This window comes from Capsicum annuum, chromosome 6, assembly GCF_002878395.1.
Source record: "Capsicum annuum cultivar UCD-10X-F1 chromosome 6, UCD10Xv1.1, whole genome shotgun sequence".
Taxonomy (NCBI): Eukaryota; Viridiplantae; Streptophyta; class Magnoliopsida; order Solanales; family Solanaceae; genus Capsicum; species Capsicum annuum.
The window spans coordinates 91,703,328-91,722,404 of NC_061116.1; the positions used below are offsets into that span (position 1 = coordinate 91,703,328).

The 19,077-nt window shown below is 34.2% G+C and overlaps 1 protein-coding gene across 2 annotated transcripts in view; it reads left to right on the forward strand.

Annotated features, from left to right (window-relative positions):
• The window catches only part of LOC107873342 (putative ABC1 protein At2g40090), a 67,915-nt gene extending 61,736 nt beyond the window's left edge, over nucleotides 1-6,179 (forward strand). Inside the window, exons 9-10 of one of the 2 annotated variants that reach the window (XM_047414815.1) lie at nucleotides 5,315-5,406; nucleotides 5,489-6,179. In XM_047414815.1, the coding sequence (XP_047270771.1) occupies nucleotides 5,315-5,406; nucleotides 5,489-5,698 (302 nt within the window). In that variant the 3' untranslated portion in view covers nucleotides 5,699-6,179. Of the gene's footprint in view, nucleotides 1-5,293; nucleotides 5,407-5,488 lie in introns of both variants that reach the window. The other variant, XM_047414814.1, reaches the window with a different exon arrangement.
• Nucleotides 6,180-19,077: the final 12,898 nt, after the last annotated feature.

Here is a 19,077-nt window from a genome sequence, read left to right on the forward strand (position 1 = left end):
GCCCATTTTTTAAACCCCAAATTCATCCTTAGATCCCAAATTTGGAACCTAATATAGTTTATCCCTGATAAAAACAACTTAGATCTAAAGATGGGATAAAATTTGCACAAGAGCTCAAAAACTCAATTATTTCACTCTAGAAAGTGCTGAAATTTCAACTAAGAAAATGAGGCAAAATCAACTCTAAATCAACATTAAATGCTCCCAAATTTGATATTCAAGCCATCTAAACTATTTCTAACAACACCCACTTGAAAGTTTCTCCAATTTTCAGTCTGATTTTTTTCCTTTTTTAATCTCTTTTTATTTTTCTATATATTTTTTTTGAATTTTCAAACGATACAAGCCAAGGATTAAGAATTGTAGGAACAATTCTTTATCCTTGCTCTGATACTAATTGATGTAAAAACAAATACAAGATAAAGAGATTGAATGAATAATCAAGAAATAGATAGAAGATAGAGAAGAAAGAATGAAACAATTCCACAATTGAAGTAAATTAGAGACAAATATAGATTTCTAATTCCTTAATTTGAAAAAATAATTACATGATTGAATTCAAGGAAGAAGAGAATTGAACTCATACATGAATAATCTTATCAAAAGAAATCCAAGAGAGATCTGATGTAGAGATAAAGGGATTCAACCCATAAACCTCACCAAGACAGAACCTAAAATAATTGTCTCCCCTAAAAATGTTTATCATATTCTATTTATACTACCACGGCTAACTTAAAATAAGAAAAGAAAAATACCTCTTAATTACATGTACGTTATACTATGATAAAAAAACCTAAAATATAATGTTTATCTTCTCTTGTATTGGTTCTTTGGCTTTCATACTCTATTGAAATACTCTAGGCTGTTGATGTCAAGTTGAAATCTTTTAATGGAATAAGTACTTGCCAAAATTGCATCATTTGGTGGGGATACAAGGTACTTTCCTATTTCCATAAGGATTAAGCTTTCTATTGATGTAATAAGTATCCCATTTAAAGAGAGATTTGAGGAATAAGACGTACGAATAGTTTCAGTCAAAAATAAGAGATTAGAGTTCTATATCCAATGAACTCTAAGGTTTCAACCTCCTTTTAACGAGCTGAAGTTATGTACAAAATAGGTCGATCTAGGAATTCAAGAAAAGGCAAGTGAAAGTCAAAGTCGATTGATTCAAGCTTTTCTGATTATCATCTTATGACTTGATCCTTCTCTAAAGATCCTAATAAACCTTGGCTCAGGTGTAGCAAATCCAAGTAAAAATAAGAAGGAAATAGTGAAGAAAAATAATGCAACTAACATGCAACATGATAAGTCTTCATCAAAGAAACAAGAACAACAAAATAGTTCAAATCGAAGCACAGTAAATAACAGATTATGATAGATATCACAAGTATGGAATACAATACTACGACTAGTATAATAACAAACACCAACAAGCCTAAACCTTTGAAAATAAGAACAACACTCCTACCGGATAACCTTTTACCCTATTATGTGCCCTTCACACCCTCCAATCTATGATCACGTCCTCAATAATTTAAAGTTACACCATGTCCTATCTAATAACCTCTCCCCAATACTTCCTCGGCCTACCTGTACCTCTCCTCATACTTACTATATCCAACCTTTTGTACCTACTTTCTAGGCTTCTGCATTTTGCTTTTTCATATGTCTAAATTATCTCAACCTCGCTTATCTCATCTTGTCCACTGTGGAGATGATTTCACTTTATCTTGAATATTCTCATTCATAATCTTATTGCACTTATTATGCCAACACATCTACCTTAACATCCTTATCTCCGCAACATGCATCTTCTGAACATAAATTTTTTTGACTGGCCAGCACTCCATTCCATACAAACGATATTGGTCTAAGTACTACACTATAGAACTTACCACTAAGTTTTGGTGGTATATTAGGCAATCCCTTAATTTATCAATGCCCGTATAAAGATGTGTGTCATCATTGTTAATGTTCCCATTTCCCTATCCTTACTTCCCTGGATTATAGACGGAAGATACTTGACACTGTCTCTCTTAGAAAAATCTATGTGTCAAGCCTCACTCTTATGTTGGCCTCATGCAACCCCTCACTGAATTTGCACGCTCCAAATACTCTGTTTTGATCCTACTTGTCCTGAACCCTTTTATCTTTCAGAGTTTTGTTTCTGCATCTCCAACCTAGTATTAACTTTGCTACGCATCTCATCAGTATTGTATCATCCATAAATAACATACAACAAGGCATATCATCTTGAATGTATTGTGTCAATTCATCCATTAACGAGGCTAGAAGGAATAAACTCAGAGTTGACCCATGGTGCAACCCCATTTCCACTGAGAAGTGCTTCGAGTCTCCTCTTACTATTATCAAAGACACACTTAAAGCGTGCTTAATCCCTAAAGTGAGGCTCAAAATATGTTGAGTGCTTTGTACCACTTTATGTCCGCTTCAGTGCCGTCATCAAGTTTTTAAGGAATACTTTTCTTTGCCAATGAGTATCTTCTGAATCAGCGATACTAAACAATTGATATTTCACTTTATCGTAATTGTTTTTCAATTTCTCATGCTTGTTATTATTAGTATTGAACCAAACATAGATATTTGTACTTTTTCTCCCTTTACACCTTTTCTCATTGAAGCGCACACTTTTATTTGTGCTTTGTACTTTCAGTCCCATTATTGGGAAGTGCTTCAAATCTCCACCTACCATTCTAACCCACGTCTTAGCTCCATCATATGTGTCCTTTATCTCCCTATTATAGGCCACCAGTACACCGGAGTACTTCCCTTAGAACTTTATCATAGACCTTTTCAAGATCAATAAACAATATATGCACACCTTTCTTTCTTTCCCAGTATTTCTCCATCAGTCTCACAAGATGGATGGCTTCCATAATAGAATGCCCGACATGAATCCAAACTGATTTTCAAAAATGGACACACCCTTCCCCACCCTTAATAACACCACTCTCTCCCAAACTTTTATAGTGCAACTTAATAACTTAATACTCTTGTAATTGTTACAATTTTGGATATCACCATTGTTCTTGTACAACGGTACCATTGTGCTCCACCTCCATTCTTCAGCCAGCCGTCTTAAAGATCATATTGAACAAATGAGTTAACCATTCCATACCTGCCTTGTCCTTGCTCTTCCAAAACTTCACCAGAATGTCATCAGGCCCGATCGCTCTTCTCCTGCTTATTTTACTAACAATGTGAGTCACTTTCATAACCTTAATGCGCCTACATTATCCAAAATATCGATGTATCTCATAGTTCTCAAAATCATCGCACAATGATTGCCTTCCTTCGTTCAATAGTTAGTAGAAGTAGGCTTTCCATCTTTGCTTGATGAGTGTCTTTCCGCCAATACCTTGCCATCTTCATCCTTAATGCCCTTCACTTGATCTAGGTCTCTGGCCTTCTTCACCCTCGTCTTCTCGAGCATGTATAACTTCTTATCTTCGTCTTTTTCCCTTAGTTTAGTATCAATCGCTTAAAGGTTGTCGTCGTTGCTGCTGTAACAACTTAACTTAGCCGTCGTCTTTGTTGCCTTACAAATTTTGTTATTCTTCTGCCTCTTCTTTTCCTTGTCCCTGTACTTCACTCACTTTGCTTAAGAAACCTTCTTAGCTTTCACTTAGTTTTGAACCTCTCTATTCCACCACCAATCCCTTTGTCTGCCACCAACATTGCACCTCGACACCCTAGACCTCTCTAGCTGTTTCCCTAATGCAACTAACTGTCTTTCCCCATATGCTATCCACATCCCCTATACTTCTCCAAGCCCTAAGTGCCACCAACTTCTCCCCTAATACTCAGGAAAGAGTAGGTGTCAAGATACCCCATTTATGTGCTACCCACTTGGTCAAAAAGTTAAAAAGAAATCTATGGACCCGTTTGGCTATAGATATCACAAGTAGTTTTTGGGAAAATTTGTTTGACCTTAGAATTTGTCAGTTTTTCGCTAAAGAATAAGATCCCAAAAACTATGAAAAAGTGATTTTTTGGACAAAATCCAGTTTAGGGGTTCTTTAAAGATTTAATACTTAGCCCATCCACTAATTATTACGCCAACTATAATTGGGAACAAGTGAAATTGAACAAACTTTTTTCTTGTTGATGGCTCTTTCTGGTGTCTTTGTTTATGCTTAAAAAGAATTCACTATGGTAGTGTTATGATTTTTGGATAATGTATTATCTAGTTCATTATAAAATGATAATTTTGTGTCAAACTTATGGGCATTTTAAATAATTTTTAGAACTTATGGGTATAAATCATAAATATTTTATGTTGTTTTTTTTTTTAAAAAAGAATTGAAATATGTTTCCCAAAAACTATGGCCAAACATATGTTCTAACTTCATCTGTAACTGATTTGTCAAAGTTATTTGGGAATCTATGGCCAAATGCTAGCAATTTATTGGCCATATGAATTGAATAGAAGAGGAGGGAAAGGGACTGCCATGAAGTTTGCACAATTGGTAGGAAAAATTAGTAAAAGATCACTTGAGAAATGTAGGTGACTAAATGGAAAAGTTTTTTTTGGGGTGCGGTTGGAGTTGGGTGGGGTTGGGGTGATTGTATTAAATTTTTGGAAATGAGAAACCATACCCAATATCAGCTGTTGAGCATATATCCAAAACCTCATGGTTGGTCAATCCCAAAAGTTGGTTTTGCATTTGTTCAAAAGGTTTTTAAAACCAGTCACCATGTTAGGGTATAAACAAAGGTAAGTTTTTTGATAATATGAAAGATTTAACATTTGAAAATCTACAGAAAAGACATGGAACTCAACCATTACCCTACAAAAAAGATCAGTAAAAGAGGTCTTGATCCTGATGTTTCTTGTTTTATTTTTTGGATCATAATTTTCGTTCCAACTTGAATAATTAAAGTATGAGCATCCTGAGTAGGAACACTTAACCTTTTTGGTTGTTTCTTCTAAATATCATGTATGTGGCAGTATCCTTTTTGTCCCTTCTATTTAGTAAAACTCTTTAATCCAACATAAAAGATTGTGTATTTTCATGCATGTATGCTATCTAGTTCCTTGTCCTCATTTTGAAAGTTTGGTTTAGGAGTATTTCCAATTTAGGATCCAAAAGTCTTCTTTTTTCTCCATAATGGGCAAGGTGGTTCTTCATAATCTACTCTCCAGCTGTGTTCTAATTGTCTTTCCACTCTTCTAATCAGTCTTGAGATTAACATATCTACTAGTTGCCAAAAAATTTGAATGTTTGCTTGAGCAATGAAGATGACATTATGTAGTTTTTTCTCTTAATATTTGTTCCCACTTTCACAGGAAGGAGAAAACCTCAGTTGATACTTTTGGACCACGGTTTATACATAGAACTTGATTACCACACCAGAATAAACTATGCTGCACTATGGAAGGTTATTTTCCATCATTGATAAGTTTTACATTCAGCATTGATTTACTCGTTCCATTAACATTACAATCTGGTATGTACTTCAGGCTTTGGTATATTCTGATGCAAACGGGATAAAGGATAAGTGTGTAAAACTGGGTGCTGGAGACGATCTTTACGCATTATTTGCTGGGATTCTCACAATGAGGCCTTGGAACAAAGTGATAGATCCTTCAGTGGATCATCTTGTTGTCAATGGTACAGACAGTGACCGTTCAGAACTGCAGGTGACTTATTCTATGATAGTATGGAGCTAAAGTTAAGATCATGAATCTGCGAAGCATCTATCCTAGATACAGGGAGTGATTATTTCTCCTTTAGCTTTATTATCTAGAAATTCAATATTTTCCTTAATTCCTTTTAATTTTTCTATATAGTCTACCTGGAGTATTTTCAGAAATGCCGTAAAATAGGTTTCAGAAATGCCGTATTTAGTGGGGTAATGTTATAATGTATCGTGTAACTATTTCCTCCCTGTGCTCCTACTAAGGGTGGCAACGGTCTGGTTTTTCTCCGTTTTGCTTCGGTTCCTCCGATTTCGGTACTGGAGCGTTATCGGTAACACAACAGTACCGATTGCTACCTGTATACCGGTACCCAATGGTCTTGAATATGGTACCAGTGTGGACCATAATTTTTTTTTGGTATTTTTGATTCCGGTTTATCGGATCCGGTCTGGCACCAGCGCCGGAATTAAGGTTTGATTTTTTTTAAAACTTAATATAAATATAATTTAACTTATTAAAAATATTATATTAAATTAAACTCAAAAGATATATTTTTTAAGTTCAAAATATATTAAAAAATGTTATATAATTTATTTTTTTTAAAAAATGAAGTTCGTCTTTCTAGTATAGATCCGGTGGCAGGGCCGGTTCAACCCGGTTCCATTCCGGCAACCAACAGGACGGTGTGGGACAACCAAAAAATCTGGTATTCCGGTAGTATTGGTTCTGGCAAAAAACTCTGGTAAGGCTGTGTCGGTATCGATTCCGGTTAAATCCGTTCATTTCCACCCTTAGCTCCCACTGTGTTAGGTTTGTGTTGAAATAAAAAAGGAAGAGATAATGAATTGTGAGAAGGAAGTTTTTCTTTACCTTGTAAATGACTTAGGGTTCCTTTTTTTCCAAAAAACTTTTTCAGAGTTGGAAATTATGGTGTTTGGCCATGAAAATTTGGAAAATAATTTCGGAATTAAATTCCGAAAAGTGAAAACAACTTTTTGTTGTTTTCCCTTTTTTCCACTTCCAATTCCAACTTCCATTATTATTACATATAACCCCAATCTTTAAATTTTTACACAAACTACTCTTATTATCTAAATTTCGTTATTTTTTTAAAAGGACCAAATTCAATAAAATAATTAATTCAAGTGAAAATAATTAATAATTTTCATCAACAAATTTAAGAATATATAAAATATATTTATATCTATCAATCATATTTATCAAAATATATTTTTCTCTATTCAATTGATTATGATTACATAAACTTATTTAGCTCGTGCTTGTGATTAGTTCTTAGCACTGCAATCTCTTTCACTACTATGTCATTAACTAATTTTTGGTCACAGGACGCACCAATAGCATAATTTCTATATCCCTTATTGGCTTCCCGAGTTTTCCACCCTCTGTTAGTAAGCAAGATCAGATCTAATATCTTTAAAGCTTCCTCTTAGCATAGTCTCATAAAAGCTCCTCCATATATGGTGCCTGCCATAGCTCAGGAGCTGATGGTCAGGGCTCTGTAGAATACCTCTAATAAGGTCATCATTGACAACTGATGGGTGGGCACCAAACTTAGCTTCTTTTTGAACCTAAACCATGCCTCGTACATAGACTAAGACTGCAGCTGCCTTAACTTATAGATCTCATCCATAAGTTACAACATCCTAGATGGAGGAAAGTACTTGTTTAAGAATTGCTTGAACAACTTGTTCCATGTAGTGATAGAGCCTTTTGGTAGTTTCCCTGATCATAAAGATGTTTCTCCTGTATGTCAGAAGAGAAACTACCTCAGTCTGAGTACTTTCTGATCCACCCAGGATTTGTATACAAAATGAAGATCCTAATAAAATTGGCAAGGTGCAAATTTCCAACATCTGTAGGCAGACTTGTAAATATACACTTCAGATTTAGAAGTTGGATAATTATGCACGTGATGTCGAACTTGATGCCTGGGCATAAAATAAGAGTAACTATGGCTCCCGTCTCTGCTAGCTCAACATCTCTCAAGTCTTATTTATCATCTATATATGGATTCACAAATTGATATACTGGGATTACTTGAACACGGGTACCTCTAGTTCTATTTTGATTCCCACCGAGTGCTGCTCGACGGCCTGGTGTTGTCTCTGCTTCCCTATCTACCTATTGAGATTCTTCCATTGCCCTCCTCTTTTCTTTATCTTGAGCTAACATCTCACTAATCTAACAATTAATAATATCTTGTACTCCTTCAAGAGTAGTGGGACGTACAACATCATGAACCCCTTAAGGAGGTTCATCTCTTTTTTGTTGAGATATCCTACTGGTGTTTGTAGGATCCTCTCTTGATTTAGATTCAGTAGGATTAAGGTATTTCCTATATTTGTGTTCTAGGCATACACTGGCATATGCCCAAATAAGAACACAAAGAAAGACTAAAACCCAAAAATTACAACAACTTCAAGTCATAAATCAACATCGTGTTCCCCGACAATGGTACCAAAATTTTGATGACATCCAAACAACACCTCCTCTAAGTTGATGATATGGTTTCTATCAAAATATAGTAATCCAACAATGGTTGGGGTTGAATCCCAAGGAAACACATGGAATCGTAAATCTCAGTAGTTGTAGTCAATAGGCAGAACAAGAAAAGTAAATGGGGGGGGGGTTAATATACTAATCTCGAGCAAGTAAATATATTAACTTTGGTTGTAATCAGTGTAGATGAACACTGTGATTGTGTTCACCCTGGATTCTCAACTCTGTAGGCTTATCGTGCTTTGTTGTATCAACCCAATACTTTACATATAGCATCAATAAGTTATGTACCTTCTGCATTTATTTGGACGAGCAGAAGGATTTTACCCTTTACCTTTTAAGTATCAGGATGTCGACTTACTAACCCTTATCTTGATCCCAGTTAACTATTACCTCTTGAGTCTCTAGTTATTCGATAAAATCTAACAATCTTACTAAGATAAAACCTAAAAGAGTGGATCGACAGTTGAGCTTCAAATTATTGTTGTCTTTATCTTCTCCTAGTCACTACTCCTCTTTTGGAGTAAGCAAAAATATCTTGGCGGGATCCTAACTTGTGCACGTATTAAGAGTACTATTGTAATAAAGATAAAGCAATGCATACATCTGTATCGATTTAGAACAACAACAACACTTCCCTTACTCCGTCAATCCGGTAGGGTTTCCATAACCCTAGCTATGGGTTTTAGCAGCTCATGCTTGTGAATAAATCAATAACATTCATAATCAAAAGCATAGATTAAATCACAATGATAACAAGTGTAAAAACCCACAACTATAATTGAATTAATGAACCAAAGTAAATACAAGATAATCCCATGATCAAAATCAAATCTTGGAATCAAAATATGTTTGTGAATATGAAAAGTACATAAATCCTATTAGTAACCACATAAAGGGTATTTATAGTACATGAGGAAACCCTAAAATCAAAGCCCGAATAAAATAGGAGAAAATAGGGTCGGTGGCTACATATGGTCTGTACCTGTGCTTTGACCCTGGGAGTAGGTAGTACCTACGGTCCTGAACCTGGATGCAGGAACAGGGTACAGGTAGCAGATGAAATAAGTCTAGAAGTTTAGCTCTCAGGATTTTGGACTTCTTGCACTTACTTTGCCTACTTACGGTTTGTAGGTCCTACTTGCAGTCCACATATTGACTTAGTAAGTGTTGGGAGTTATCTTTTCATCTCTTCTTTGATTCTCAAGCATGCTTTGATCATGATCAAGGAAAAAACTATCCCAAACATCCATAATTGGTCCAAAAAGTATCCAAAAATAACTTTTATCATATTTTTCACAAACTTAGCATCCAAAATATGATTTCCTACAAAACATACCCAAAATGCATCATATCTAACAAAATAACCTCAGAAACCTGCATATTTTCCTCTTTTTAAGCATCAAAAGTGCTATATTTCTATATCACATCACCACATCCCCTAATCCCCAACTATTAGATCCACTCAACACACTCTCCAAACACGTTAAAAACATAGTTTTTTAAGTTGGTTTAAGTTGAGTAGCTTTTTTGGCATTATATCTAACCACTTGAGACTTGGATGCATGAATTTTAGGGTTATATTAAGATTGTTTATCTAAAATTAGAAGAGATATTGAGATCACATGCTAATTGGAGATCAAATAAGACATCAAGGAGCTCAAACTACGATTCTTTATTTTTTTTTTATTTTTCTTTCTTGTTGTTCTATTTTATGAATTCATTAATGATCACTTTTTGTAAACCTATGAGTGTCTAAACCCCTTCTTTATAGGCTTGAGTCTAAAATAGGATTACTTAATTATAGTCTTATTGTTTGATTTATATATTTATCATGTCATGCGTTTGTTCTTTTATTCTTGCTTTACTATTCTAAAGAGTCACAAATATTAGGATAATGCTATTGTTTTAAGGTGAACTGACCATGAAATTCAAGGAATAGAACAAAAAATGTAGGAAGTGTGGATCTTATTTTTTCTTTGTTAGAGTAGAATTTATGGTTACAATAGAGATATACCTAAATTCCCCACTAGGTTAATAAATAGGAAGATAGCTTAATGCACAAAAATTAGAGACTCGCATCCCTGCGCAACAATATAGTTGTGAGATGAATTTAGGTAGACGACTTAGAAGTTGACCATCCCTGAGTTATAATATCAATCCTATAGAAAAACAATCATGATAAACACACACACCGACTAGAAACCATAGTTATGCATAAATGTGAAGTTTTCCTCAACCCTGAAAACTCTCCACATATTATTTACAATCCCAATTTCATAACATTGTTCTTTTTTTACTTAGATTATCTTTACAATTTTAATAATATTTTTATAAACTTACACTTGTAAATTTATATGTATAATTGGAATTAGAGATAAACTAACTTCAAGTCCCTTGGGTACGACAACCTGGCTCTCAAAAAACGTCACTTTATTACTTGTTTGACCACATACCTTGCATGTGCAAAATTCACAACACTTGGTGAATTTTTAATTGAAATTAAGCTAATTCCAATTTAGTATTTATTGATAAGAGTCATATTAATGCGTAAGTAACTAATATCTTGGGATCGCTTGGTGTTGATTATAATTGTGACTTTATGACATTAGGTGGTTTTGTCAAGTTACTGGTATAGTGTGTGAATAAATATGAACATGAAAACTACATTAATACCTTTGAATGTTTGTATTGGTATGTTTTATATACATTTTTTGAAGAATGTTTGTAGTTGTATGACTTGCTTGACAACTGTAACTTGAATTATGTGAATTGGATAATCATAAAAGAAGTTTGGTTGAGAGGGTGTATATATTAGACCTTGACATTAAATTTTAATAATGTGATTCATAAGATATTATGTGTTGATATGCTAAATATCTAATGTACGTATTATTGTCCGTTTAAGGTGTCTACATACTTAAATACCAAACTTTTTTAAACCTTGTGATTTTGACTATTGATTTAGTGAACTACATATATTGTGATGATAACGTGTAGTTGATCAGGAAATCACGAGATTATGGTAGAACTAGGTTCCCTTGTATTCGTGAAATGATAAGTAATACTAGATATTGGTAGAACTAGTCACTCATATGTTAGTTAAAAAAATGACTTGTAATTGCTTGATTATGGTTTGACATTGCCCATATGCTTATTTTATAGGAAAAATTATCGATTAATAGTATCCCTTGAATGTGTTATAATTGAATTGCAAAGACTTATGAAATAAGTGAGCTTGATTATGATTAATGATCCTTAGTTGTATGGTAGATTGAGGGTATAAAGTTGTTAGATGTATTTATGCATATTCATATCCCTTTCATTGTTACATGATACTACTTGGTTGTTATTTCTTCTTAAGTTGTCAAGGTATGTTGATTTAGTAATTTGACTAACCATAAGCTAGTTGTGAGGCTAAATGAGTACAGTTTGTCCTTAACTGATAAATGGTGAGCTGGGTTGTTTGTAAAAGATTGATTATTAAGGTTTGAATAAACTAATGTGAGTTGTGGTGGAGAATTTATGTATTAATGAAACCTATAGTGGAGTGTTGGTTGGTGTTTGTACTCTAGAGGATATATTCTTGTACGCTGACCACGAAGGTGTGAGAAAAGAGTCATAAAATAGATTTCTTAATGGGAAAACATGGTATAGTGTTTAGTGGGGTTGTGTTCTTTGTAGCATTGGTTAGGGGTGAAAGTGCCCAATAAAGTTTTCCCTAGGACAAGAGTCGGTAAAATCTTATGCTAGGGAGGGTTCTAATGAAAATTTGGTGTTTTACGATTTAGAGATATTTGGTGTCTTTAGGTATAGTGTTTGACATAAAGTGGTTATTTTGTAATGTCAAATCTGAGCTTTGTGTTGTAAAAATTCCAAAAATAGAAACAACACTCTCGCAATAGCAGGCATGAGGGTCGCTATAGTAGGAGTTTGGGTTAATATGTTGATGTCGCCAAAATTACACATCATAATTAAAGTATTAAATGGTCACTAAATCAAATATAGAACCCAACTAAATTGTGATCGATTCCATGAGGGAATACTATTAGGACCTAGGTCAAGATGGTTATTTGGGCTTTAGTTGTTTATTTGCACTTAGGGTTTGTAAATGAAGAAGTAATTTATTTGCAATTTTTGTAAAAAATAAATAGTTATCAATTTGTATTGAGAACATTAGAGAGAGTTGACTAGGATTGTGTTCCCTATGATCTCGTAACTTAGTAAGTATGTTGTACAAGTGATCTATCCTTGTACGTATCATGAAAAATCGGTAATTGAAGCTCACTTAAATAGTTTTTCACCTAGATAAATGAATATCACTGTGCAACTTGGTCATTCTACGAGTGATTTCCTTACTAACCCTTACTCTTGATATAAGATGACAGTTTATAACCTCAATTCTACATTGTTAATCCCCTTTTTTATACTCTACCTCTTTGGTAAAGCAAGTAAAGAGTTAAGACGAGGTCTAACATTGGTCATCTGACAAAAACTAATCAATACAAAGGAAAGAATAATACATCCATAAACACCATTCAAGAACCACTAAGAACTTATCCTACTTTGTTAATTCATCATGGTACCCGCAACCCTAGTTTTGGATTTATCTACTCACGCTTGGAGAATCATAATTAGAAGTTATTGATGAATTCTTATTATGAAATTACAAGAGTGATTATATGAAATCCCGACACTTGAATTATCAAAGACACTTTTATAACCAAGAATATATATATATATATATATATATATATATATATATATATATATATTATGAATGGTTCTTCAAAACCTAAGAACAAATCTATGTATATGTTTCTAAGGACTCAAGAGAGTAATAATCTGTATCAATGCATAAAAAATCAAGGAAAATCTATGAAACAAATTTATAGACAAAAACTAACCTATCAAAAAAAAATTAGAATGAAGGTTTTAGCAGTGGCAACAAGTCATATAATGTATTCACGACTCGTAGGCAGTGGTCATGGATCAGTTTTCAGCCATCTTCAGTTCTTATACAATGGATTATAACGAGTTATTCTTGGATGACATGAGTCATACAGTGAATCATCTTCATTATGACTTTATTTGCACCACTTTAGGAATTCTACTAATGATTTATCAAAATGAGTGGTCATACTTCAAGGTTTATCAGAGTGAATCAATACGAAGCATTGCCTGACATCACGACTCTTTATCAACGGTCATATGTTGAGCCCAATTTTTAGTCTTCAGGATTTTATCTCTATTCCTCACAACACATTTGAGTATGCCTCATGGATTTACCCTATGAGTCGTATATGGCTCTTCAAAGTCCATACTAAGCTATTTTCAACCCTTTTTCATCATACTTTCGAAAACTATTTTTCTTTACAGTATTAAAACATACATCAAATCCATAAACAAATACTTATGGACATGCAATAATTCCTTGTTTTAGGAATTGAGAGTTCTGAAAAACATGACACATCAACACCCTCAACGTAGAACATTTGTTGTCCTCAAACAAACTATAACTATTCTATCACAACTCTTTAGTCAAAGAAACCTCAGAAAACTACAGTAGTCACATGATATTTAGAAATATCTTTCATAGTTCAACTATACTTCCTTTCTAAATCTTTATAAAATAGTTGCAATAATTCCACACTAATCAAAATAACTCAAAAGGGATTTATGTAGGACATCACGATATCAATATATAATTATACATACACAAATGACAACACCTAATAATCAACTATTGATAGGTGACCCTAGTTCCCTTATTATAACAAAGTCTTGCACACACACACATAAGACGATTAATAAAATAGGGACTCAAATGATGCACTCACACTCATACAAAATTTCAAACTATGCATGTATAATACCATAGGATTGCCCTTATTTTCTACACCTATATTTTTAGACAATTGGATTAGGATCACTATAAGAGTTTACTCGGCTTGTTATGTAGTCTTATATTTTAGAGATAATGACTCAACCCTCCTTTGTGCTATATTTTCTCATCTTCTTTTTCCACTCTTGTTCTGCCTTTTCCTTTGTTCACTTTCGACCACATGTGTGGTTTTCAACTTTATCAGATCATTAATTTGTTTCTTTTATTTTTTTTTAGGTTTTTCCTTTTTTTTCATCTTACCACCCCCGCTATCCTTTGAAGACTAATCTATTCTTTTCATACCCAACTTTTTCTTTTCATTTCTTCTACAGTAGCTACCCTCAACTTGGACAATTTACCTATGTTGAGGTACACAATGTCAAATAAGGGACCAAATAAAAAATAAAGGTCAAAGTAAAAATTGGGAAGGTGATTACCTTAATAAACAAAAAGTTTAATTTACGCTCAAAACAATTATCAAGGGATAAATGCATTCATTGGACAATCATTTAGGATGGGGTGGACTGTAAATAAATAATGGGCTATGATCCTTTTGTAACCAACTATCCTACATCATTACCATGACTAACCCGAAAGTTCTATATTGCACATACGTGTAAGAACTAGACTAGTACATCTCACATACACATAGCATATTGTTTCACTACACTAGCTATCAGATCCATGTCCTAGCTTAAGCATAGATTAAAAAATCAATATACATAATGTCATGTCCTAGATTAATCATATATTAACACATCAATATACATAGTGATGCATCAATTCATTGCAATCATTTTATCAAAGTACAAAATAGAAACCATTAAAATTTGGAGGGGTCCATTTTCCATTCAAAACATCAATATTCCATTCAAAACATCATGCCATTACAAACTACCGAGACTACGATCAATTTTCCTATTGTTCTTATGATAAAAAAACAAAACACACATAAACAAAATTAACTCTTAAACATGCCGGTTCTATTATGATAGAACACCCCAAGAAAAAAAAATTAAAACACTCTACATTTTGGTCCTTGAAAAATTTTTGAGTTCTTAAACTCATTGTCCAGACTACGACTCTTCCTACATCGTAACATATCATGGTGGGTCTTAAGAAACCAAACATAGCCGGACCAGTGTGCTAGCCAGATGTTACTGCCTTGATTATGACTGGTGGTTATGAATCGTAAAGACTCAAAAAGAGTTATATTTTCCAATCCATATCCAAATAGTGTGTGCTCAAAGTATTTCTATCTTGACTATGACTTGGACCCTACTAGTCATAGGGTCACCTGACGAGTCATATGGTGTGAATTACAGGGTCACCAGAGAAGGGTCCTTCAACTACTGTCATGATTGCGAATCATGGTGATGAGCTATAGCGTGTCCTTACGAGTCATATAGTGACTCATAGTCACTGATGATAATTTTTCAACTTTTAATTAAGGGCATTTTTGATATTTCCCCTTTTCCCAAAATCTTGACCCATAACATAAAACCCCTTTAGTGTATTGTTATTACTAAAAAAAAATTAAAGTAACTTCTAAAGAACTATCAATTCTCCAAGGTCGAAATACCAAGGATTTCCAAGAAATTGATCAGTTAGAGCTTCCAAGGGAAAATTCTCCCTATAACTCTCGATATTTCAGGCATATGAGTCTACCCTTAAATTTGTTTTACTTAAAGCATAAAATTATATGATTATTTATAAGGATTTGAACATGGGTTTTGTTATGGGTTGAGGGTTTTTGAATGAATGTTCCTTAAACTGTCTTCCCATGATTTATTATGTATTGTTCATACTTTATATATGGTTTTAAACTTATGGGGTAAATGGGCATGGTGAACAAACTAAATGATTGTGATTTCTCCATATTTTATGAATATTGACAATTGAATAGGTGGTAACCCCAATCCAATTTTGTGAAAGTGGATTTGAGTATGAGTAAAATTATATTGAACTACTTTTGGAATAATTGCATGATATAAAAAAGTTATTGAAGCATAATGGGTTGATTTAATGAACAAAGGAAGTCAGTATTCCCCCACCTTGTATTAATGAACAAAGGGAGTTGTTTTTCCTAAGTTAATGGAAAATGCAATGGCTTGATGATGTTACCTTTCAAGTGTAGTTGGTATGACGATACCAATAGTGTATGCCTTAAGGTGAGTTGTGTTTTAATGAATGGTTATTTGTTAAAAGTATTTTAATTGGGCTTAAAAAGTAGATGTGCATTTGAGCAATGAAAGTGGAGGTTTTGAGGAACGAGTATTGAAAAATGTGGTTGCTGATGTGGGGCTCTAAATAATTGGGTGGTTTGAGACCCTCGTATTATATGATTGGGAGGACTGCGGGGGTCTAAATGACTAGGTGGTTTGATTCCCCCTTATTATATGATCGAGAGGTTCAAGGCCCCCATGTTAAATGACTAGGTCCTTAAGTCACCTTTGATACATGTCGGGAGATTCGAGTCCCCCATGGTGAATATATATATATATGATTATCCTCTAGTTCATGTATCTATATGTACTGTGGCCCTTTCAGCTAAGAAAGAGCTAGACCTATATAGACTGTGGGTGCCTTATTATGGCCGTTATGCTACATTTCCCAGGTTTAAGATCTTGATATAAATGCTACACATTGTTCTCTATCCAAACATTTATTATAAGTATGTGTGTGTATATATATATATATATTCATACATGTGTCTAAATATGTACATAGAATTGAACTAGATTTTGAATTGTCATTACTTTATCCTATCCCTGAGTTACATGCTAGTGCTCAACCTACTAATCATATTCGGATGCCGTATACCCATGTGAAATAATTTTCGAGGGTAATCTTATTTTTTCTAGTAGAGTGTTAGGTGGATCGGCTCAGTTTATCGATCATTTTAGTGATGTGTTAAGATTCCATTCTCTAAAAAACTTGATCATTCCATCAGTTCCCCTTCCATAAATTAGAAGTAAGGACTTCCCATTAACATTATCATGGTCATTGTCATCGTCGAGGGTGTCTCAATGTAGGTTTCTTTTATGGTATATATTCTTTGTGGATTACTGTGGATGGGTTTTTGGTTGTTAACATTCATAGACTTTTGAGTCACTATTTACTCTATCTTGTTATACGTTTGGAATTCAGCCATTGCTAGGTGTGTTATGTATGGTATATTTAGGAAACGAGGGTAGCCTCCTATCCTCAATGGACTTGGGATAATCGTCACGGTCAGGTCCTGGTTTGAGTCATGACAAAGTTTGTTTCAGATACTAGGTTTGGTGTTATTAGGTATCCATGAAGTTATGTCAAGTAAAGTATCTTATATAGGTGTGTAGAGCGCCACACTTATAAGAGAAAGGCTATGAGACATTTTGGAATATTTCCCTTTCTTCTTATATTTTGGGCTATAGAGTCTAAGGTCTTCGGTCTTCTTGGATTCCTATTTTTTCACATTTAAGATTATGCCTCCAAGAAGATCTACTGTTAATAAAAACTTATCAATCCTACTTGGAGAAAATATGGACGTAGATCATCCTACTTATGAAGTTTAGACTTGGTCTACGGGTCCAGCTTCTGATTGCACTTATGGAGTTCAACCAGTTCCCCTAGACCTCATCGGACACCTTAAGTTGATGTGTCAAATGTTGAGTTTTTCCAATCTATCCATTTGCTTACCCAGTTTTTGGCATCTTATACTGAGCATGTTACTTCTATTGCTCCATCTTCTGAGGTCACTAGAGTTGGCCAATTTATGAGGATGAGTCCTTTGACTTTCACTTGTTCAAAGGTTAAAGAACCTTAAAATTTCATAGATGAGATGGAGAAGATTTTTTGTGTGATGCATGCTTCTAAATATGAGGGTGTTGAGTTTCCCACATACCAGCTGGAGGATGTGGCATATCAGTGGTATGAGGAATAGGATCAGTCTACGAGTGATAATGCAGAGTTGGTACTATGGGATGAGTTTTTGGGTACTTTTCTAGATTATTTCTTTTCTCAGGAGTTGAGAAAGGCTAAAACTGAGAATTTTGTAAATTTGAAACAGGGTAGGATGACTGTGAAAGAGTATTCCATGAAATTTCACCAGTTATCTCGTTATGCTCCTGAACTAGTGTTTTAGCATGAGTGCTAGAATGAGGAGATTTTTTTTAGGTTGTCCCATGATCTAATTTTTAAGAGTAAGACGACCTTGTTGAATAAAGATATGGATATCTCTCAACTTATAGTGTATATTAAATAGGTTGAGAAGGAAAAGAAGAAGCAAGTAGAAATGGGGGAAGGCAGAGTAATAAGCTTTGGTATTCAAATCATGGTAGAGATCAACAACAGAGTGGTAGAGATTGTAAAAAGTGGTTTAAGAAGAAGTAAGGCAATTCTGGTTCCTATTCTATGGAGAGTTCCCCATATTCTAAGATATTTGGTGATCGTCATTTTTAGAGCAATGGTGGGTTTTAGGCACAGGCTGCCCAATCTCAAGCTAGCAAGCTTACTCGACCCCATCTTATCCCCTTTGTAATTTTTGTTGGCAAGTGCATAGTGGGGTATGTGATAAGAGGATGAATACATGTTTTAATTATGGTCAGCTTGGTCACATGCAGCGGGATTATCCTTTGAAGGTTGCTTCTAGAGCTAACAAGGTTCCTGTTGCTACTTCTTCAGCTTTAGTACTAAAGGGCGTTGCTTAGGTTATCGACATTGACTAGAATCATTTATATGTTCTTTCCACCCATCAAGAATCTAAGGCTTCTCTTGATGTAGTCATTGGTATGTTACGATTCTTTTTCCATGATGTGTATTATCTGCTTGATCCTGGGTCTACTATTTCTTATATGACCCCTTATGTGGCTATTCATTTTGGTTTTGGTCTCGAGTGTATTCTTGATCCTTTTCTATGTCTACCCTAGTGGCTGATTCTATTATGGATAAGAGAGGCTACAGGGGTTGTGTGGTATCTATCTGTGGTAGGGAGACATTAGTGGATTTGATAGAGTTGGAGATA